The 23,632-nt window shown below is 33.1% G+C and overlaps 1 protein-coding gene across 1 annotated transcript in view; it reads left to right on the top strand.

Moving 5' to 3' along the window:
- The window catches only part of GRIK2 (glutamate ionotropic receptor kainate type subunit 2), a 364,539-nt gene that overhangs the window by 208,851 nt on the left and 132,056 nt on the right, over positions 1-23,632 (top strand). The window contains exons 10-11 of the mRNA XM_065735652.1: positions 5,868-6,074; positions 21,546-21,769. Of these exons, the coding sequence (XP_065591724.1) occupies positions 5,868-6,074; positions 21,546-21,769 (431 nt within the window). The remainder of the gene's footprint in view (positions 1-5,867; positions 6,075-21,545; positions 21,770-23,632) is intronic.

Below are 23,632 nucleotides of genomic sequence, written 5' to 3'. Positions count from 1 at the left end.
TTTCCTTTCTCTTAGATGTGTAGTACCACTTGTGATGTATATTTGTTGATGATGTTCCATCCTCTAATTCATCCTTTACAACACCAACAGAGAGTCATTCAATTAATATGAGGGCAGATCTAAAACTAATGCCTCTAATTTGATTGTTTTGGCCCATGACATCTGAAGTGGATGTTAGGGTATTAACTAAGGTTGAACCTTCCCACCAATATTCTGTTACATTATGTGCAACAGATGGCTGTAGAAGGGCAATCTGACAAAATTGCATCTGAAATGCATATGAAATATGTGTCTGGATGGTTGGGTAGATGATCTTGTAGGTCCTTTCCAACCTAGTGTTTCTATGAAGCAAAGGTGCATGATTTAATTCCTCCATGTGAAAAAAATTAGCACAGTGAGTTGGTGGGTATTATGTTTCAACAGTGGAAAAATCGTGTTCCAGATGTCCTTGATCAACAGTCACATCATAAAATGAAGAGCATCTCCATCAGCTCGTCTATGCAAGTTGGAGGACTATGTCCAGGGAATTGTGTACGGAGCTTAATATTGGCTTCAACATTGGAAACAATGGTAGCAATGTTTGCGCCATGTGGTTTCCACAAATGCTCATACAGGAACTGAAAGAACACATGCTATTGAACCAATACAGTCCTGAAGTTGACAGTTGCCTGGATCACATAATTACTGGGAATGAGATGTGATAGCATCTCTGCAAGCCAAAGTCAATATGTCAGTCCATGGAGTGGTGTCATATGTCTTTCCTATTGAAAAAAAATTCAAGATGCAGCCCTCAGTAGATAAAGTAATATTCACTGTCTTTTGGACTATGAAATAGGTGGTTCTTCTGGATTTTCTGGAACCTGAATAAACTATAAACTCTGACTACTACACTGTGATGCTGACTAAGCTAAACACTCAAACTTCTGGAGTCAGGCCAGAGAATAAGACAACATTCCTCTTACAACAAGATAAGCCAGGCTCATACAAGTTGGGAGACTGAAGCATATTGCCAGTCTTGGCTGGACTGTTCCACCACATCCCATGTACAGTCTGAATTTGGCACCATTTGAATTCCAGCTGTTCAGACTGTTGAATGATGGACTGCGTGGGCGACATTTTCCTAGTAATAATGCAATCATACATGCTGTGAAACAGTGGGTCACCTCTGCAGGTGAAGATTTTTACGAGTGCAGCATGCAGACACTTCTTTGCTAATGATAGCAACTACTATGTTCTATAGCTGCGATTTTTTTTTTTCTATCTGATAGTGGTATTGTAATCTTAGTATCTTTTGTAGGTTCCATGGACATGGATAGGAAGTATTACTATCAGAATTGCATGCATATAACGTATGAATAATAAATAATAGTATTTTGGCTAACATGGTCTTTTCTTAATGATTGAAACACGATGTAATATTCTGGGAAAGCATAGCTTCTTGCTAGGTCTATGAACTTGATTCAATTTTTTCTAATTTTTTATCTTTCACAGGTCTTAGCTTGGAATTTCTATTTACTAATATTTTAATAATTCTCTTTTTCTACCTTGTATCCTTTGTAGACTTGATTAATTTCCTTTTTATTGTGTTTTTGAACACGTTCATTTTTTTCTTGTCCATTGGACTAGGTTCTAATCAGATTCTTTCACAGATAATTGATCCTCTGTGTTGAGGTAAAGGCCACATCATCTAGATGTTTTTTCAGCTAGGCATAAACAGCTTTTCATGAAACAAGAACACTTTTTATTATATCACTTCTTGATTCAGCAGAATTTACTTTTACTTGTGTTCTTTCATTGGACTAGAATTATCTCAGAATAGAACTCTGTACCACCATCCTCTGCAATCTGTAAGACTTCTACAGGATATTGCATTTATATTAATCTGTTAACAGACATGGGTAGCCTCAGTATATAAAATATACTCAATTTGAGTGACCCCTTTACAGGGAGAACTTGGCTAATTTCCTAGTTGTTGGGTTTTTTTTTTTTTAATCACCCTTTTAAGATACCATTATCATATCATAAATGAATGGTTCCTAAACAAATTATTCTATTAACACATAGTATGCATTTTTGCTCTGTAGTGATTGTCACAAATACATCCAGTATAAGCTTGAAGAAGACAGTTAAAAAATTCTATGCAACTAGGGCTGATTTTTTTCCAAATTGTTCATCTGTATTACACTGACTGAATGTGTACAGCCACCTGTCCACAATAAGGTCCATTCTCCAGGTAACTGAAGCTCACGTATATGGAATTTATCAAAACTGAGTATTTCAGTTCATAGGACTGTTTCTTTTAAGTTCTATGTGAATACTTAGCACTGTATGTAATACATTTGCAATATATTGCAAATGTCTAATAAACTCCAGAGAGTGTTATCTGAATGCTAGAGATTTTGACAAGCTATCTTTTGTGAAGAATCAAAGTTTCTAGTTGTTTCCTTTTGTTATTTTTCTAAACTGTCTTATTTTTAAATGAACTAGTTTTTTGAAGCCCTGCCTTTCAGAGGAAAAACTATCAAAATGAGATAGCCAGTTAAAATAACTGTTGGATTTTTTTATTCAACCTGATAATTGATGGTAGAGGTATATACTGAAAGCTGGAACAATGTCCTGCATAGTTCTGACCACGAACAGATAAGAATACTGTTGCTTATTATGCAACTCTCCTTGTTGGCAATGAAATAACACCCTTTCAATTTCATAGAAAATAAATATTTGCAGTAAATACTATAAAGGAGATAGTCTGTGAAAAAAGTATGTATGTGAACCTTTGAGTATATATAATTTAGATAGTTTTTTTTTTTCCTTAATGTTTATACAAATCTATGAATTAAATCTTGTTACAAGATTCTAGTTTATATAGCCACTCAATTTCAACTAATGATAATTATAGCAAGACTTTATTTGACCATAATTCTTTCATCACTCTCATTACAACCTATGTTATCTTTTTCTTTTTAATGTACTTTTTATCTATATGTATAAACTTGATCTGAGTTGCATATGCCACTTTTACTGTTTTTCCTTTATTTTTTTCACAAATTTAGGTACCTTATTTTATTTACATAAAATAATAATATTGTTCTGTCTTTGTGATGATGATGAAAAAGAAGTCTGTGCAGAGAAGTACTTGAGTGCACCTTTTGCAAGTGGAAAAACACTATTATATATATGAAGCTCTGCTGCTTAATAGTCCAAGTACATATATATATATTTTTCAATTTCAAATTCCAGGAAATCCATTTGCTTAGCAGCCATAGTGAAATGATTTTGTGCTCTTCAGTTATTGCCAAATATATTTTGAATGTTACTAGAGTGCTTATCCTCTCCCCTCCCCCCCCCACAAAAAAATCCTTTCCCTTGCCTTTATGAAAAAAATAATGACTTCCTCGTTACCAGTGCATTTACAGAGATTTCAGAATATTAATATTTTATTCCATCTCATTAGAGAACAATCACTCACTCTTCTACATTTTTTCCTATGAATTATTTTTGTATTGATATTCTCAAATGTTATTCTCCATGTTCAATTTCACACATCAAAAATAATTTAAACTAGAGGTAAGAATAATTTGGATAACAATAAATGTTGTTTTTAAAATACAGTTATTTACTCTCACTTTGACTGCTCTTGTTTCAGGACAATCATCCTTGATAGAAACTCATGATAGAATCCCTTTCTTATAGCCTAAATAAATTCAGAGTAGGCACATTTTCTGTAAAAATTGTCTCTGCGTGAGGATTTATTTAAGAATCTTTCTTGGAGAAACTGTGTATAGTTTACAGTGCTTATTCAATGGCTTTTGCTTTAAGTATTTCAAGCAGTAATAATGGTGTTATGGGGAAGGTGAATTTTGTTTATTTGTTTTTATTTATTGGAGGCAGGTCCACTTGAAAGATTACATTTATTGATAAATCTATATTGAAATTGCTTAGAAGATTTAAAAGAACATTTTAAAACATTAATTAAATGATTCTAACCAACTCATTTCTTTATGTGACACAGTAAATTTTAGGGGTTCGTGTTTTAGGTGCAAAGGATAACATTAAATTGAGAACAAGATTAAATTAGTATAAAACAGTTGCTGCTTTTCACAAATCACTCAGCTTAAATGTTTTATTTCTAATGGCTTATAATTTTTGTTATGAAAGATATTGATAGAAGTGATAGTTTACCAGGAAGCTATGATGATCATATGTTTTGTGCATATAAGCTTTCCTGAGAGTACCCAGCAATCAACTTTGCAATATTTGTCTGTATATAAAATTCAGTCTTGAATAAATAAAGCATAATTTAAATAATAATTTAAATAATACAAAACTATATTCAGTATTTAAAATATGCATTATATTTTGTCAGAAAAGGACCTGAGAAAACATCAGGGTAAATACAAGCTATCACACATGATGCTCCCAGTGATAAATGAACACTGAATCCTGTGAAAGCTAAGTGAGAAACTGTATTATATTGCAAGTAAAATCTATGAAGACAAATATATATAAAATATATATATATATATATATATAAATGTATATATATTTTGAGCAGTGTAAGACTGCATAAGGAAAACATCAGGAGCCACTAAGGGCATAACATAAGGTTTCCAAAAATATGCTGATTGTTATAAGGTTCCTCCTTATATCTAACCTGAATTTCTTTTGTCAAGACTTAATGCCATTACCAATTGTCCCATCTGCAGAAAATAACATTTCCCATTCCAGTTTGCAACCAATTGTGTATGCTTTAATCACTCCCCAGTGAATCCATTATTCCTTAAAGGAGTGAAAAAGACATCAGCGAAACAGATATCTGAACATATTTTTTTTCTGAGAGTAAACAGCAAACCTTGCTTTCTCCCTTGTATTTTGGGTAAAATCTTGCCACCATTCCAGTTTAAAGCAGACAAAAAAGCTTAAATTGTGGGTCACTTTAAGATACAGGTTTACATCAGAAATTCTTACAGATCCTTAGTAAAGCTGTCACATGCCTGTGGAATGAAGTGACTTTAACCCCACTGAATGCTGATGTGGAGATTTACGGCTGTATGAAAAGAAACCTCTCTAAACCATGAGTACAGACTGAGTCATATACTGAGTCTTTCAAATACTATTTGAAGATTCATAGTAAACTCAACCATTGTTTTCTGTACTTTTTCCCTCAGCTTAGTATTCGAGGAAGATTATCCTAAGTAATGAGATGTAAAAGCCTTGCATTTTCCTAAATGTTTCTTCCTATAATTATAAAGAATCTGATATATTTTAGGTTATTTACCATCCAATTTTCACATCACTTTATGTGGAGAAGTCTTATAGTCTATATTATATATATATTATATATAATATATATTATATATAAATATATAAAATGTTTAAAGAGATTATATTCAGTTTTCAAAGAACATATATCATAGAATTCACTTTTTGAGTTAACTTTTTGCATGTTTTTGCCACAGTCTTAAAATTTGAAGTATATAATTTGAAGGAATAGAACATTTTTTTTCCCCTCTGCGTGTTTTCTACACTTATTAAGAGCACATATCAAGAGCAAATAAATCCTGATTCTTAAAGCATTTGATTGACTTGGGGTTTGAATTAAAAATTTGTTTGTTCAGTTGCTAAATCACATTTTTAATGCATTATAAGAGGCTTACCTTGTTCATCCAAACAATGCATTTAGTATTAATGCATAATGTAACTTGTTAATGAGACTTACAGGCAAAAGTTAAGAGAATTCTACTTTTCATTTAATTATTTTTACAGGGAGTGTAACCATTGTTGTATAATAATTTAGATAATAAAGAGTAGAAAAGAAAGATATGAGGAGGCACTCAATATTTGTTCTGTCTTTTCAAATTTTACAGGAAGAGCCATATGTAATGTTCAAGAAATCTGATAAACCTTTGTATGGAAATGATCGGTTTGAAGGTTATTGCATTGACCTCCTCAGGGAGCTGTCTACTATCCTTGGATTTTCCTATGAGATTAGACTGGTGGAAGATGGAAAATATGGAGCCCAGGAGGATGCCAGTGGACAGTGGAATGGAATGGTTCGTGAATTAATTGATCATGTAAGTTAATTTGGAGGCTTTCTGCTATTTAGATTTCAATTTTATCTGTACAAATTATAAAACATTATACAGTAGGACCACTTGAATTGTAGTGCCTTGAAGAATGTTTAAAAGAGTAATGCAAGGAGATCCACATGAATGATTTTTCTCCAAATTCTTATTGTTAAAGCAAGACTATTCTACATCTTTATTTTGTTGATAGGCAGTGTTTTATTTCTGCCAAACTGTTTTAGCTCTTCCATGGCATATTTGTAAGTAAAAATAAAGAACATAGAGTACACAGAACAGTGAACAAGTATCTGTTCTGTGACAAAATATGTGTCTTCATTAATCCATAGAAGCCAGATCTCCTCTGATAGTGGATCTGAGACACATAAATTGAGATACACAGAAGAAGAGCATATGAAACTTGAAACTGGAGCAATTAAGTGTAAACAGTAAGACAGTGATGTATACTGACACAGCAAAGAAGTGCAATGTGTGTTTAAACAGATACCATTACGATTACTTAGATCAGACGTTTGTTTGTATCCTTTCATAGTTGCTCATGCTAGTTGAATTTAGCTTTTTAGACTCATTTTAAATTGTGATGAGAATTATATTGTTTTGTCTTTTGGCATTTATCTGGGTGAATTACTTAATAGAGAGACATTTGATCAATGAATTTAAGATAATATAAATTCTGCACATCACTGTCATTTTAAATAGGTAGAAGGAGACATTATTTTGTTTTTGGTTATGTCTAGTTTCTAACTTCTAATATAAATGTGTGGGAGTATTACATTTATATTATCTTTAAATATGTATATATTGTACCTCATACACGTACATAGAGATTTTGCTAGACTCTCTCTGTATATGCACAATTTCACACATGCACAATGAATAGGCATACAAGTTATTAGATTTGATGGTTGTTAGATATTATCCTCTCAAATAATTTTCTAATAATTGGTTCAGAAGTGAGAAAATATTTATTACATACGATACATAAGATGTTCAGAAAAAAAACCCATTTTGTAATGAGTTATTAATCCCTAAACTTTTCTTCAACAAGCACTGGTGGAACCTCATAAGCTTTTGTGAAAGTATTTAGAAATGAAACATTTAAGGATGTTCAACAGTGAGAGCTATTTTTTGCCCTTTCAAATGCCACTTAGTAAGAATAACAATAGTTTAGATAGTATGCTAAGTACAGTTTGAAAGATGTAGTCTAACTTCTTCTATCATAGCAAGATTAGGGACTTGAGCCACCAAGTATTAAATTACCATGCTGTACCCCTTGCAGAAAAAAATGCTTAAATTTCTAACTTTTTTTTTGTCTTAGATTGTATAGGTATTATATTTCAAATGTTCACAATTTTTTAACTAAAAATTTTAACTAAAAGAGCTCTTTTTCAGAAAATTAAAAAAAAAATCGGTTTAATAATTCCAAATGAAGACTTTCACTAGCATCACACTAGACTAGACTTCCAGTGGTCTCTTAATTTCCCAATAGTTAATTTTTTCCTTCTAAATGTTATGTATTTTTATTCACTTTTTTATCCAGTAATTAATATGAAATACATGCATTACGTTACTCATATTCATCACTGAATGTTATTGATATGTTTTATTAGTAAGCAACAGTTCTTACTGGAGAACTGATACTTAAGAATTTAGAGTATTCCAAATAGACAATTACATTTGATGCTTCAATTTGTTTAGTCCTTCACACATCAGCTTAGTTTTCACTTTCTTTTCCTATAGAGAATATTGAATTAATATGTCAAAAAGATTTTCTTTTGTACAAAGCAAGTTAATTAACTGATATTTCATTTAATTTTGATTAGTTTAAATACTTAATATGTCATATTTCATTAAAACAACTCAATATACATTTTTTAACCTGAGTGCCTAACTAAATAAAGAGATCACATAGTAAAAATGTAGTTATCAATGTTGCATAGTTTCTACATGCACTTGCTAAGTACTTTTAGAATTTATTTCTATTTATTATATTTGAACTGTCAGACACTCAATATCAGAAAGAAGGAGCACCATGCTGTGGTAAATATATTTACAAAGGTAGTTCATAATACTTGTAACTCAGGATTTTTTTATTTATTTATTTTATATGTGTGTGGGAAGGAATATGCAAAATTTATAAGATGAACTGTACCAAATAGAATTTGTGTTCAAACTAATTGCATTTAATTGCTTTATTAATATATATATGTACTCAAAAATTTGAATGAAATGAAGATAACGTGATCAGAAATGTTCTCAGCATATCATGTAAGTCATGAACAGAGAACAAAGATTGAATTAGGCTTTTTATGTTTTCAATCCATTTTCCTATGGTTTACTCACATATCTTTTTTTTTTTCATAGTTATGCATGTTATTTCAAATGCTGTCATTCTTACGTTAGTTTCCAAACAGTGACAAGTTTACTTCTAAATGAATTGTATTTTGAAAGTGAAAAATGAGTTCAGTAATCACTGAAATGTACTCTTTGACAATTGAAAGAAAATGAATTACTTCTGTAAAAAACAGTATCTATAACTGCAAAGGGTAAAAAAAAAAAAAAAAAGAAATTTTAAATAGAATTTCTCTGGTTAGGCTGCCTAATTTATTTGCCACAATTACGATTCTTTTTTCTTTCTTTTTTTTTTTTATCATTTCTTACCTAATCTACAGTTAATTTAATATAAATATTTGAGATATTCAGGACAAATGGGTGGGGAATGCTAAAATCCAGGTATCTCCATCCCTTAAGGATGCATAATTCATAAGGAGATATTCTTTTTACTGACTTGAGGTTTTTGGTTCAAGAATTGAGTTTGAATTAGGAAAGATTTATTGAATTATTCTTGGACTGGTTTATGAATTCCAAAGATTTCAAGTTTGTCTGTTGTGCTGAAAAATTGTTATGGAACTGTATCATATTAAATGAGACAAGTGTGTGTAAATTATTTTTCATTCTAAAGCAGATGTTGTTAGAATAAAAGTATATAATTTTAATTTACTTGCATTAGACAGTCTGTTTTATAGTCCCAGAATTATTTCAAAACATTCTTATCTTTGGGTTCTAAAACAAGTAAATAACTGCTATGTTTTATACTTTCCCAGAGATATAAATGAAGGTTAAAAATTGTCTGGGAAGTAACATATTATTATAGCATACAATAATTTCTTTTTTTCCATGGCTCTTATAATGATTCTACAGTGCAAAGCTTTTTCACTGTAAATTGCTTTTAAGGCTTGCAGATCTTTTATGATTCATAAATAATTATATAAAAGGTCCAGCTTTTAAGTAATTGTAAGTAAGAATTAAATGGGAACTTCCTTTCATTTCCTGCAAGAGTAGAATTTTCAGCTTGGAGGAAGGTAAGATTTATGCAGTTGGGCAACTGAAAAGCACTACTTAATCTGAATTAGCTTTAGACATAGCTTTGAACTTAATTATCGTTTGTATTTTTTAAAATCAGTACCTTACATAATAATAAATGCTTACACATGAAATGATTACAATTATAAAATTAGTAGCAGTGATAAACATATTATTGGTCCTTTGATTTCTCTATTACAAAATACTTTCTGTTGTTTACATAATAGCTTTCAAATGCTCCTGGAGACATCTTCACACAATAAGAGTTTATTTTGCTTTATTTTCCATCTGATTTCAAGTACTTACGTTATTGAAGGATAGAACAAAAATCCATTTTATTAGTATATGAAAGTTAATAAAAGCTTCAAATAAGTAACTATACAGGTTTTTTGGTTGCTTCCTTTTTAAGATGAAGAAAAATCTATGTGAGTAAAGGAATTTAAATGTCATCATTAACACATTTAAGTGTTTTTTTTTTCCTTCTTATATACAACATATACAAAAACGTTCTTCCATTAGAACTGTAAGACTGAGTACTGAGTTTACAATCAGGTATTTACCACCAGCCAGTTGGAAGTGTTTGTATTTTCCTTAGAGGGTTTGGATAAAGACTTGTTGCTTTTTTTTCATGGGACTTTTTGACTCAGTAAAATAAAATAATTGTAGGACACAGTTAAAAAAAAAGCAACATAACGAGTGCCTCAGAGAGCACCTCACAGCGTTTTGAAGTTCATCCCCACAGTGGGCTGCTATTATTTTTAGCTTCTCCATTACTACAATATGTAAACTATAACATACCAGGCTATTATATATATATATATGTATTTCTCTTAATTTCAGTAAACATGCATAAGACTTTTGTTAAAGGAGAAAATAATAATTTTATTTTAGTTCTCTTAGTTCTCTGTAGTTTTGAATTTTTTTAAGCTCCTCAGAGCAGATAATATCCACAGAATACTAAAATATGTGATAATGTCATAGAGTGGCTTGGGTTGGAAAAGACCTTAAAGCCCACCCATTTCCAACTCTCTTCCATGGGCAGGGTTGCCACCCACAAGATCAAGCTACCCACAGCCCCAGTCCAGCCTAGCCATGAATACTTCCATGGATGGAGTATCCACAGTTTCTCTGGGCAGCCATTGGCAGTGCCTCATTAGCTTCTCAGTGACAAGTTTTCCTTCTAACATGTAATCTAAAGCCCTGCTAAACCTGGATAACTTGAAGATTCAGAGAAGTGGAATTTTTGACTGGTGTATGTTAAGGTATCTTCTCTTGGAAACATTAATTCTATGGCAATCTTGTAAATTTTGGCTTATTAAAAACTGTGTAAATTAAAATGTGTGAGAAACATGACATGTGAGAGGGTGATAAATTTACACTGTGATAAATTTATGAAACAAAGACAGATCATGTAATAGATGTGAAAGGTAATTTCTGTTGAGACATGGCTTTATTCTTAGTGTTTTGGTTTGTTTTTTTTTTTCCTCATAATTAAAGTAATATAAATTACTATATTCTTGTACCTAAAAGAGAAAGAAAAAAATTGATGTGAAGTTCCTTTTTTTTCAGATACATTTTTAGAACCTACTATATCTCACATCTGGCCTCCTAACATTAATTTAATCTCAAGTAAATGTCTACATATTTAAATCTTGTACATCATAGGGAAACACGGGCTGAGGGAAACTAAGTTCATGATTCAAATGACTAAATGGATATTCTGGTAAAAAGCACACGTTGGATCTACAGCTATTCAGGTTTCTCTTTTATCTACCTAGTAAAAGCAATCATACTTGCTTCAAGAGAGAAATCTGTCTTACTTTATGAAGTAATGACCAATTGAATAATTCAGTTTAGATGTTCCATGATCTCAAGCACATCTACGTAAGGTAGCATATGTGAAACAGGACATTTATCCTATTCTAGAGCAGTATGTTTGACAGCAGATTGGATATTCAAGGTATTTCAGGAAGTAGACCAAAAACACTTTTCTTAGTCCTTGGCTAGCTAAACTCCTTTTTAAACTGCATCTTTATTGATTAAACCTCCATTAGTTGCAGTGGAAGTTTAAACTTCTATGGATTGGGCAGTAACTGTTGGGGAATATTTATTGCAGATTATTATAAGTGTTTGTGATTTAATATTAAACTATTTAAAGGCAGATACATTGGATATTATTTTAATGCCATAAATGGATCTTCATAGAGACTACAAAGGTGCAACAAAAGTATGCCAGCACCAATCATTAACACAGTAGATCATCCCTGTCCATTGCCAGTTTTCTTCCCTGGTGTGGCCCCTGAACGCTCACATTGCATATTTCTTACAAGAAAATGTTGTGGCCCTTCTTATCTCGTCAACAAGGGAAAATACTCACTTTCATGAAATCTTCTGTCTCTGGTGTACCTACTTCCAGCCAGTTTAACCTGTTCTGCAGTGAAGACTTCTTGCCTTCAATGTCAGGTCGTTCATTGGCCAGGAATTGCCATTCATGTAATTCGCAATTCCAATTTGAATTCGTCCTTTATGACGACCCTTAAATGTCCAGTGCTGCTTGAGCTTCCTTAAGCTGTCTGGGACATCCACCTAGTGCTGGCATATCTAAGACCTGTGACAGAGCAGCAGCTAGAGGAAGAGGAGTATCTTATAGCATGTCACAAGCTCTAGTTCACTTCAAATAGGAAATAAATGCCCAGATATCTGCCTTTTATAGTACTGTAACTGTTCAGTGCCTTTAATGTATTTCTGCACATGCATATACCTATTGTTCTAAATATTCATATTATCTTCCAGTAATTACTGTTTGCATGCTTTCTTTTCCTCATTAAAACAGCATTTCATTTCTTTGCGAAATCACTTCTGGGGGTCTATGATTTAATTTACTATAAACACTTGTAATATGCCAGAAAATATCACTCATGCTTTTTCTGACTTTCAGTCTAATTGATAATTAATCCACAATTTCAAGTGCTCTGACCTTTAATTTAGAATGCTTTTTAACCAAAGTTGAATAAGCAGCAGCAGGTGTATCCGCCATAAGCAACTAGCAGTGTCTCTCTTGTTGCTGACTCTTCTGTTTTCCTCTTAAAACAAACTGAATATAATCTTAGTCTTAAAGATCCTCTTTGAAAGTTCTCATCTTGAATGTTTGAATTCATCAGTGTAGTTTAGTCAGACACACCATATTGCTTAACACCTACTATTCAATTTTTGTGTTTTTTCTTTTTTAATGATGAAACATAAAAAAAAATATTTCTTCTGCATGACCATAAAATCACTTTGAATAATAATTGGTTGCTATACTCATAAGACAGCCCTTAATTTGAAGGCTTTTCTATTTATTCACTCTCATAGTGGCTGTAAATTATGTTCTTATTATGTTCTTATTTGTAAATGTACAAACAGAAACTAACACAGTGAATATTGTGCAGAAAATAAATGTAAGCTTAAGATAGAGTGCATTAGAAAGCACTGCAGAAATCCATGCAAAAATGACAAGGAACGAAAGTAATATGGAATGTTAAACAAATAAATTCTAAGCCAAAAGCAGTTTAGTCAATTGTTAATTCAGTAAAGAGCACGGGAGAAGTGCATGTACAAATTTCTTATTAACTCTGAAGAAGTTTTGTTGCTATAATGACAGTGAGGCGTGATGGAAAACATGAAGATTACTGTATGTGTATGTCTGCTGAAGTGAAATATATGTGAAAGCTAGAATTCCCCAGTAGCAAAGTTAATTTCCATTGAGGCCTTTCCATTTTATTGGATAATTTTGTGTGTCTCCATTTTTATTCTCTTTCTTTCTTCTGGTTCAGAACATGTTGGTCATTGAGTTTGGCCCCATTTAATAGAAACTAAGTTACCTGAAGAAATTTGATGAAACAAATTCAGATATGTACTTTTTCTCCAATGAGGTTATTTGCAATTCTGTTTTTCATTACAAAAGTGATTTTTACAGCTTATCATATTCATTCAGCTTATGTGTTCTTTTGATCTGTTTCTCCAGTCTGTACTACCATGTACAGAACAGATCGGAATAAAGATCATCTGTACCGGAGAAGTTGATTGATAGCACATTTCCCACTCTTCCCTACTCTTCTCTGCCTCCTCAAAACTTGTTCTAAATTAACAGTCAAGTGCAATGTTTACAGGCTTGGTAGATCAAGGATTCATAAATCCTGCTCATAGCCCTTGAACGTGGCACTCTGTGTTCTTAAGAAATGTTGCTTCTTAGCTTCGACTTAGATTTCCATCATATGGAAGTGGCAACAGAAGGATCTTGAAAGATTTTTAGGGGACCTATATAAATTGGCTAGATAGATTCATGGAAAAAGTAGAATAAAACTAATTCTTAGTATTGCTTCTGATAATGAAGGCTCGATATAAATAAAATGTTCAAATGTTTATCTTTTCTTCATTTCCAAAGAATTTCTAAGTATCTTGATATGAACTTTTCAGGGAGGATGGAATGGATGTGTAATGGTATTCCAGAGTACACCAGCTTTCAACAGAGTAGCATTTTCATAAAACAGTATCAGGATATGTTGGGAGATGTGTCCCTGGGAATGATACCCAAAATAAAATGTCACACACACCTTTTGAGGAATTGAGAGTTGTTAAGTCTGATTTATTGTACTTGCAGCATCAGAGACAAGTTATCTGTTTAAGGGAATTAAACAAAAAGTCAAACAGAGTTAAAAATGAAAGGAGTAACAATCTGCACAGCAGCAGTTAGGTCCAAAATACACCAAATGAAACTTGTATCTGATGTTTTCTGTGTCTTCTGGGAAGAAAGTCGTGTAACTTTGCCAAAATGGCTTGGAATTTTTTCACAGTCAAATTTTTCCTTACCTCTTATAGCTTCATTAGTCATAATGTGTGGTAACTTCTAAGGATGAGCTAATTCTCTTTCTGTGAATCCTGAATACATAAAATGTGAAATATTTAATATACACCCACATATACATACATTGCTCCAAAAGTAATACTACTTATTTATTTCCCTGGAAAACTGATACAAAGAGTATATTAACACTATTTGACAGAACAAATTCTCAGCTACAGAACAATATTTTTCAACATAGTCACCATCATTAGCTATACATTTTTACCAGTGATTGACAACTGCCTGTTCTGTTTCTAAAAATCTGTATCAGCTGAGGTGACCCACTGCCAGTCTCCACTGCTGAAACAAACGATCTCACTGTGCTCACGCCCACTGTTTGTTCTCTTTAAATGGTGATGAATGTCAATAGGTGCAGGTTTTTTTGTTTGTTTGTTTGTTTTTGTTTTTTTACATGGAAGAATTCAGTTACCCCTTTACTTCATAATCACTTTAATGTCAGTCACTATTTTGTCAGACTTCATCTCTGCTGCCATCTGTCACATGGCAACAAAATGTAATGCAATACTGGTGGGAAGGTTTAGCCTCTACTGCCATACCACCAGGATCTGCAAATTCTCAATTTATTCTTAAAGTGCATTATAATTGGTGATCTTTACTAGATTTTTGATAGTTTACCTGGGTAGAAAAATAGTGAATCTCTTTAAAAATCTCAAGAGCATCATTCAGAACCTGTCAGTTCCATGCCTGATGATTTTAAAGTTACTTCGAAAACGATCTTTCCAACCCTCAAGAGAACAACCGATTTAATAATTCTGATATATAAAAGAGACCTATTGTAAGATCTACACTAATATTATTTTTACAGCATAATAATAAGGAAAAAGTGGGTCAGGTATGAGGAGCTACCATTGAAGTAGTCTCATTGCTGTTCTCTAGACTAATCCTGTCAGTTGTTTTTAAAATCTGCATAAAGTTCAGTTTTTTTTCTGGCCAAGAAGCTTAAATTACAGTGACAGAATGATTTCAGATGTCTCTCAAATGTGCCTGAATAGACTGGAACCAGGCACCAGCAAAAAGTGCAGTTGTATCCACTATATTCTGTGGAACCAAGAAATAACACATTTCAATTTTGAGCTTACAGATCCTGTGTGTAACTTGCTAATGTGTATTTTCCAGACTATCTCTTCATTTATTTTCTTTATGTAAATATTAAAATTTATCTGGTAGAGATATCTATAAGAAAATTGTTCAATAGTAGAGTCTTGTATTTTCTCTTTTCATTTTATTCCCCAAGGTAAACCAATAATATAGAAATAAAATACTTACAATAAGTACCATATTTTAATATTTATTTTCTTATAATATTTGAGAATTTCAGTGAGGACGACATCCAGTGTGACTTTCCTTAAGGATGGAGACTTCTCTCTGGTCAGTCTACTCTGAACAGTGTTTGACTACCCTTATGTTTAAATGGAGTATCCTACATTTTAGTTTTGCCCATTGCCTTTTCTCCTTTCACTACATACCACTAAGAAGGATCTGTCTCTTTCTTCTTTATTCCCTCCATCCCACCAGATTTTTGTATTCACTGATCCGCTCCCCCTGAGCCATTTCTTCTCCAGGCTAAACAGTGTCAGCTCTCAGTCTCTCCTTGTATGGCAAGTTTCTCTGTAGCATTATGCTGGTCTCAGTCCAGTATGTCCCTGTTTCTCTTCAGGGAGTCTCAACCTTGACCAGTCACTCCAGTGTCTTGCCAGTGCCCAGCAAAAATGGCCTCCTTGAACTATAGGGCGTATTCTGCCTAAAAGGGTCAGCTGATCAGCCTTACAGAGGGGATACTCATTCCTGGGTGGATACAGGATTTGATGCTTTACTTATCTGAATATCATGAAGTTCCTGTCAGCTCAGTTTTGCAGCGTATTGAGGTCCTCCTGAATAGCAGCATAATCCTCTCATCTATCCACTATTTCTAGCAGTGCTATCTACAGACATACTGAGGGTCCATTCTGACTTCTCATCCTGCTCATTATTGTATATAATAAACAGTATTGGTGCTAGTGTTGACCCCTGGGATATACCATGGGTGACTGATCTACAGCTGAACATCATGCCTTTAATCAGTTCAGCAGCTCAGACATTTTTCATTCTTTCTTATTGTCCATTTACCATTATTTTTTCCTTAGTATGGCTTTCAAGATTTACTCTGTTACTTTCCCAAGAATAAAGTTAATGCTCATCAGCCGTTACTTCCCAAGAGCCTCTTTTTTTGAAGACAGGAGTGACATTTGTTTTCTTTCAGTTCTTGGAAACCTCATCTCTACAAATTTTCATAGATAGTTGAGAGTGGCAAACATTAGCCAGCTCCTTCAACAGTCATGCATATATTTCATAAGGTGTCCCATGGACTTTTGTGCGTGCATTTTGTTTCCATGCCTGTTAACTTGTTCCTCCTCCACTTGGGTGTAATTCTTCCTTGCTCCACACTTGCCACAGATCTCAGGAAGCTGGGATACCTGAAGATGAGTCCTTTACAAGTAAAGGTTGAGGTGAAGCATAAAGTGAATAACTTGAGCTTCTTCATATCCCTTGTCACCAAACCCCTGCCCTCATTTCACACAGTTCCATATTCTCTTTTGTGTTTCTTTTGCTGCTTGTGTACTAATAGGACACTCCAGATGTTCCTTACCACATTTGACTCCAGATGGTCTTTGACTTCCGTAGACCTGCCTGTGTCTTTAGACAGTGTTGCTATATTCCTCCTTAGAAGCTTGTCCCTGCTTTCACGTGTGGTATTCTTTTTTGTGTGTAAGGTTTGTCAGGAGCTCATTATTCATACAGGCCTTTCTTGACTTATGTGGGGATGAACAGTTTTTGTGCATGGAAGATGTTACATTTGTAAATCAAGCAGTTCTGGAGTGTTCTCTCCAAAGCTGTCTCCCAGTGAATTCCACCTAGCAAGTCCCAGAAAAGGCTACTATGGCATGGTAAGGAGGAATGGTCCCTGTAGACAGGATATGCACAGTGTGGGGTTGGAAAATTCATTACTTCATTTTTTTAAATCTGATTGTTAATAAGTTTATACTACCTCAACATGAACACTGGAATTGAAAGCATCCTCAACAAACCTGCACCTGCAGACGACACCAAGCTAAGTGGTGCAGTTGGTACTCTGGAGGAAAGGGATGCTATCCAGACAGATCTTGACATGCATGAGAGGTGAGCCCATGGGTACCTTATGATGTTCAGCAAAGCCAAGTGTAAATCCTGAATCTTGACTAGAGCAATTCCACACATCAGTGCAAACAGGGTGATGGATGAAAATTTCTACATGACCCAGTAATGCATGCTTGAAACTCAGAAGGTCAACCATATCCTGGGCTGCATCAAAAGAAGTGTGACCAGCAGAATGAGGGAGGCAATTACCTCCCTTTCTTCCTCTCTCATTATATTCCATCTGGGGTATTGCAACCAGGACTGTGTTCTGAAGTACAAGAAAGGTCTGGAACTGTTGAAGTAGATCCAGGGGAGGGCCACAGAGATGATCAGATGGCTGGAGTACCTCTCACAGAAACAGGCTGAGAGATCTGGGTTTCTTCAGTATAAGGAAGGAATCTCTCCAGAGAGACCTTATTGCAGTCTTCCAGGTTCTGAGCAACCTGATGTAGCAGTAAATCTCCCTTTTCAGTGCAGGGGAGTTGGACTAGATGTCTTTAAAGGCCTCTTCAAACTCAAACATTTTATTATTCTGTGACTATGAAGGAGGATAGGGAAAGAGTCTTTACCATAGTATGTAGTGGTAACAGTATTAAACAGAAAAAAGGTAGATTTAGACTAGATATTCAGAAGAAATCAGAGGGTAGTGAGGCACTGGCACAGGCAGCTCTGAGAAGCTGTGAATGTCCAACACTTAGAATAGTTCAGCACCAGGTTGGATGGCGATTGGGGCACCCTAATCTAGTGAATGATGTCCCTACAACTTCCAGCATAGAAGGGTTGGAACTAGATGACCTTTAAGGTCCATTCCATTTCAAGTCATTCTATAATTCTATTGGATAAGTTTTACTGAATTTAATTAACTGCAACACATTTTTCAAATGGGTTAGCTTACACATACCCTAGGCAGAGCAGTGCTAAATTAAGATCTAGTGTATAAAATGCTAGATCTTTCAAGGATTTCTTTTTCTTTTCCGATAAATCTGTACCAATTGTTTTGCATAATAAGATTGATGTTATATTAGCCATTCTTTATAATTAATATATATGCAAACAATTGTATAATATTCTATGATATGTAGTATAAAAACTGAATGTTTTATTAACTGAATGTCTTTATTAACTGAATGTTAATAAAGAATATTTATAGTAGTTAAGACAGGGAAACCTTTCCACAGCAGACAAGTAAACAGAGTATGCACAATTCTAATGCAACACAAACAGAACCTAGCAATCATTTCTTATATTTCTCATATTTTTTTTACATTTCAATTTCTCAATTTTTCAATACAATTTCTCATATTTTTTTACAGTAATGTAGAAAGTAGACCACACTGAGTGCTTATAGAGGTATGAAAGAAGAACATAATATTCTTCAAGACGGAGGGCAAAGACTGAAGATAAAGTGCTATTAAAAATAAACTATTCAAAATTGTATTCAAGATGTTTGATGTACTTTGATAAAGTAGAATGGAAATATTTGTCAGTGGTTCACCTGACTGAACATTTTCCTGTACAAGATGATATATCCTGTTTTTTCCTCCTCCTGGACATTCTCTTTCTTGGTGAAGCACATTTCTCTGTGCTTGAACAATTACTCAGATAGGCACAGGATATAAGTGCTATTATCCAGTTTATTTTGCCATATGTGGTGGAGTGGTGGAGCGAATGCAGGATGCTGATTTCCTCATGCTAGATATAAATAAAGTAAGAATTCATTGAGTAGCATTTTCCTCCAGTCCCTGCCACCTGCTGTGGCATTATTGTCAGTAGTGGTTAACTTAATTTCATGATATGGTTTCTCTTTGTGTTGCTACAGCTATTCTGTTTTGCACAGGACTCCATTTTATGTTGGAAGGTCCTTGTCAGTCCTACTTGCTCCTAATTGCTATTGTAACCTTTATGTGGTGCAAAATCTCACTCCTACAGCAACTAGCATATCTTCATCAGTCTTAAGATGCTGCCATAAAAAGACCTGTATCTCAAGTACTCTAAGGTCAAGTATAAATGCTATTTAAGATTATGCTTTCAGATAGGCAAAGCTTTCTTCTAAAACACAGTCATACCTGGTTCTGTTATCAAGGGAATGAAGTATTCTTTATTATGGAACTTATGGAAAGCCTTTTTGGAATGTATCCATTTGTTCATCTTCCTTTAGATAGATAAAATTCTAATTTTATATCATTCATTGACAATTCACCCTGAGAAATTAACAAAGGTAATTCTTTTATTTGTATTTCTGTGTTGTAGAAGACTTTAGAAGACCCTGATAATGCAATTCTGGATTTCTGCACTGTACTCCTTATTTCTCATAATTTCAGTTATGAATTAAATAGTTGCCAAGAAAATTGAGTGTTTTGGAGATAAAATATATCCGATAAGTAAAATAATTAAATTTTGCATTACTATACTTTTATGTCCGTTAATCTAACTGTATTTTGCATCTTGTGTAATGTTTACCCAGCTTCAGTTTTTCCATGAATCAAGAAGAGACATCCCAATTACAGTCACTAGTAGACTAAGTCTGAAAAATACTATCACGAGGCAGGAAGCAGAACACATATTTTGCAAAATCAATCTACATGTTAGCATATTTTTACCCTCTGATTAACTTCAGAAAGAGAACAACATTGTTATCTGTTTGGACAATGGTACTGCTATTATTAGATCTGTGAAATTACAAGTTCAGTGAAGAAGTCAGACTGGCTAAGATAGTTTCCATAAAGAAAATGATTTTTATCTTGAATTTACAGATAGTTCGGAGATAATTCTAAGATAGCAGGATAGGGATCTATATTTTGGACCTGTGCATCCTAGATTGGAGTATCTGATTGTCTTGTTCTGCCATAAAAAACATATATTATTTATTCTAATGTTATCTTTCTTGTTGCATCTCCAGTTTCCTTAAAGCTTTTCTTCACTGGAGATACTTGCAACAACTTCTATTTACATGTATACAGCTTAGATGATAAAAGGGTGATTTCCAATATTTTTTCTTAAAATAAAGTATTTGTTATTTGTAAAAACTCAGTTCACATTTCATGACCAAAATTCACAACTACCCATAGCAGTATTTTCTCTTTCTTTGGGTACCTATATTTTCTGACAATCTCAAATGGCTTGGCTTCAGACTCTAAGGGTATGGACTGATACTTTTCTGTCAGTCTAATAGTTTTATTAGTGTTTTCCAAACTCCTTTGTCTTGTCTTATAATTTTTAATCCAAATTAGTTTTATTTTTGCACTTTCCTGTTTTCTGTCTGCATCATCTAAAATGTCATTAATACTATGCAAGCCATAAAAACTCATCTACTATGAAATGAAGCCTTGGAGGTCTGCTTAATATCTGTATATTCTGAATACCATTGAAAACAAAGTTCATGTGGCAATTTTAACCACTGAAACCTGACTAAATTTAACGAATAGTGTCAACAGAGTTTCACATTCATACAGTAGTGGCTTACTGTAGAAGATCTAATGATATGATAGGTGCTCATTAGGACAATAAACTATAGTAGGCAATAAAGAAAGACAACATTAAAATACTCTAATGTATGAAATTGAGAGTGTTAAATAGTATATATAATGCCAGGTGAGCAAAAAAAAAATATATATATATATACATTTATACAACATATATATATATATACTACAACTTTTCAGCTGTAGAGCTTCTCATTTTAAAATAATCTTCATTTTGTAGTTATTTTTACATTAAAAGAAACAAAACATCTTCTTTGTTCTACATTTGCACAAGCGTATTCACAAGTCCTTCACAATTACAATGGCTTGTAAAGAACACAGTGAAGAGTGACAAAGTAAGGATGTATCTTAATACATACCTTTTAAGAAGTTCAAAAAGATGTAGAATAAATCAGTATTCCTACTAATAGGTATTGTAGTGTTCCAAATTTCAGGCTAACTAGTGCAAGAACAAACCTCTTCTTTGATGAACTTTGTGCTTTGTGAAATTTGAATTTCTGCTTCAACCTGTTTCTTCTGACTTTTGCCCCATTTTTCTTTTTGTATTTCTGTCAACAGAAAGCTGACCTTGCAGTTGCACCGTTGGCAATTACCTATGTTCGTGAGAAAGTGATCGACTTTTCCAAGCCGTTTATGACTCTTGGAATAAGTATTTTGTACCGCAAGCCCAATGGTACAAACCCGGGCGTCTTCTCCTTCCTGAATCCTCTCTCCCCTGATATCTGGATGTATATTCTGCTGGCTTACTTGGGTGTCAGTTGTGTGCTCTTTGTCATAGCCAGGTAACATGTCAACTTTTGTGATTTTTTTGGCAATTGTTATAATCTTTTTCTTATTAATAATTGTCAAAAGTCACAAAACTTTCTTACTTTCATACTCTTATATTTTAACTTTGTGATATACAGAAAAATAATTAACAATGAGGGTTCACACTATTAATTTTCTGCACTCCCATTCTAAGTCTCCAGTTCGTTATTACCACTAAGTATTGAAGATGCTAGCTAGGTTGTATCTTTTATTTACAAATTTAAATGTTTTAGCAAGTTTATGTTATGTCTTTTCTCATTTGTGCTGTGTTTAGAGAGAAAGAGACCAACACATTTTATTTTGTTAGTATAATTTCATTTTTTTTTATCTTGCTTAATCTCAAATTCAGTACTTAGCTGCCCAAGTTAATCCTTGATGTCAAAATTGGGCTACAATGTGTTATAAAACAAAACAAATCAAAACAAATAAATTAATTGGTATAGATTGGTGTCTTAGAGGTGGGGAAGCAGAATTAGTTTTTAGCTGTATGCTTGGTAAACATTAGACACAATTTTGAGTTCTAGATGGGAATATGTTTGGAAACAACTTTTCAGAGTTAAGGACCTCATTACAATTGATAGTTTACTAAGTGATTTTGAAAAAGTGATATCGAGCTTTCTTGCTTTTTAACTACTTTTTTATCTGTTTTCTTCAATATAGACAAGCAGAAAGACATCTCTGGTTTTCAAAAATTCTCATGATATTTACCTTTTCATTGAAACTGACTTCAGATGCTCACAGAAATTTAAACTTCTATGTCATATGTCTTGCTGTGACAGAAAAAAAAATAATTCATAACTATCAATCACAGAAACACCAAATAGACCATTACTGCTGAACTTTTTTTCACATGTCCATTTTTGTGACAAGCACTATAGAATCCTTATGTACTTGGAATCATTATTTTCATTGTAAAACCTTATGAAATAGGTTTTATACTGAGCAGTCTATTTTTCTATGAAATTGTATAAAATATCTTTTTTTACACCAAAGTTTATATCAGTCTTCAAATTTTAAAAAAATCTTTGTATGTTCAAATAGTCATATCACATATTTAGAAATAAAGTATTTAGGATTTTGTAAGATCACTTACATATCTATTTCTTTTTTTTTTTCCTTGAGTGTAGAACAACTTCTAATATGGAATACCTTTTTCTAACACCAGAGTTAAATTAAGGAAAAAATATATGAATTAAGAATTAAATCTCTTGTTGAATAATGAAGACAGAAAGGAAAGTATTCAGTAGTAAAAGAACCTTTCTCTGATTTGATTTTCAAAATATATCTGTCATGTAAAGAGAGAAAACGTTACCTGAAGTGTGATTTTGAACAGGAATTTGTAGTTTAGTGCTGTGTATCTATTTTCAGTATAGATTATAATTTTAGTGTTACACAATTGATGTACTTTTCAGTTCTCATTTTGTGGAACTCTTGGACTGAATGACACTAAATTAATAGATTCTGTCTAGACTATCTTATTAAGAAGATTTCTATTTCATAACAATCCTGTCATAATGAATGTTTATTATCAGTGTTTCATAATAATTACTATGTGTTTCCTAAAAGGTTGTATCTATGTTTGGAGCAGCATTTAGTATGTCTTTTGTGGTATGATGTTCTGTAATTACAGTTCATCAGAGTATTCAGTGTAGAACACTTACTGTTACACTTACACCTTTTCTGTGTCAAATGTTTTGTGAGCACACCATGGTTTTATTGTTTTACTGTGCCTTTCAAACAGTTCCAGAATGAAAGAGCTCAGTACATTGAAAGTGTAGAGCACAGTTCTGTTTTGGTAATTGGAAATTACCTAATAGTTAGTAGTATGATCCTATTTA

Source organism: Cyrtonyx montezumae, unplaced genomic scaffold (assembly GCF_038088225.1).
Source record: "Cyrtonyx montezumae isolate F1298 unplaced genomic scaffold, pur_monq_1.0 scaffold_0, whole genome shotgun sequence".
In the NCBI taxonomy this organism is placed as follows: domain Eukaryota; kingdom Metazoa; phylum Chordata; class Aves; order Galliformes; family Odontophoridae; genus Cyrtonyx; species Cyrtonyx montezumae.
This window is presented reverse-complemented; position numbering and strand designations above follow the sequence as displayed.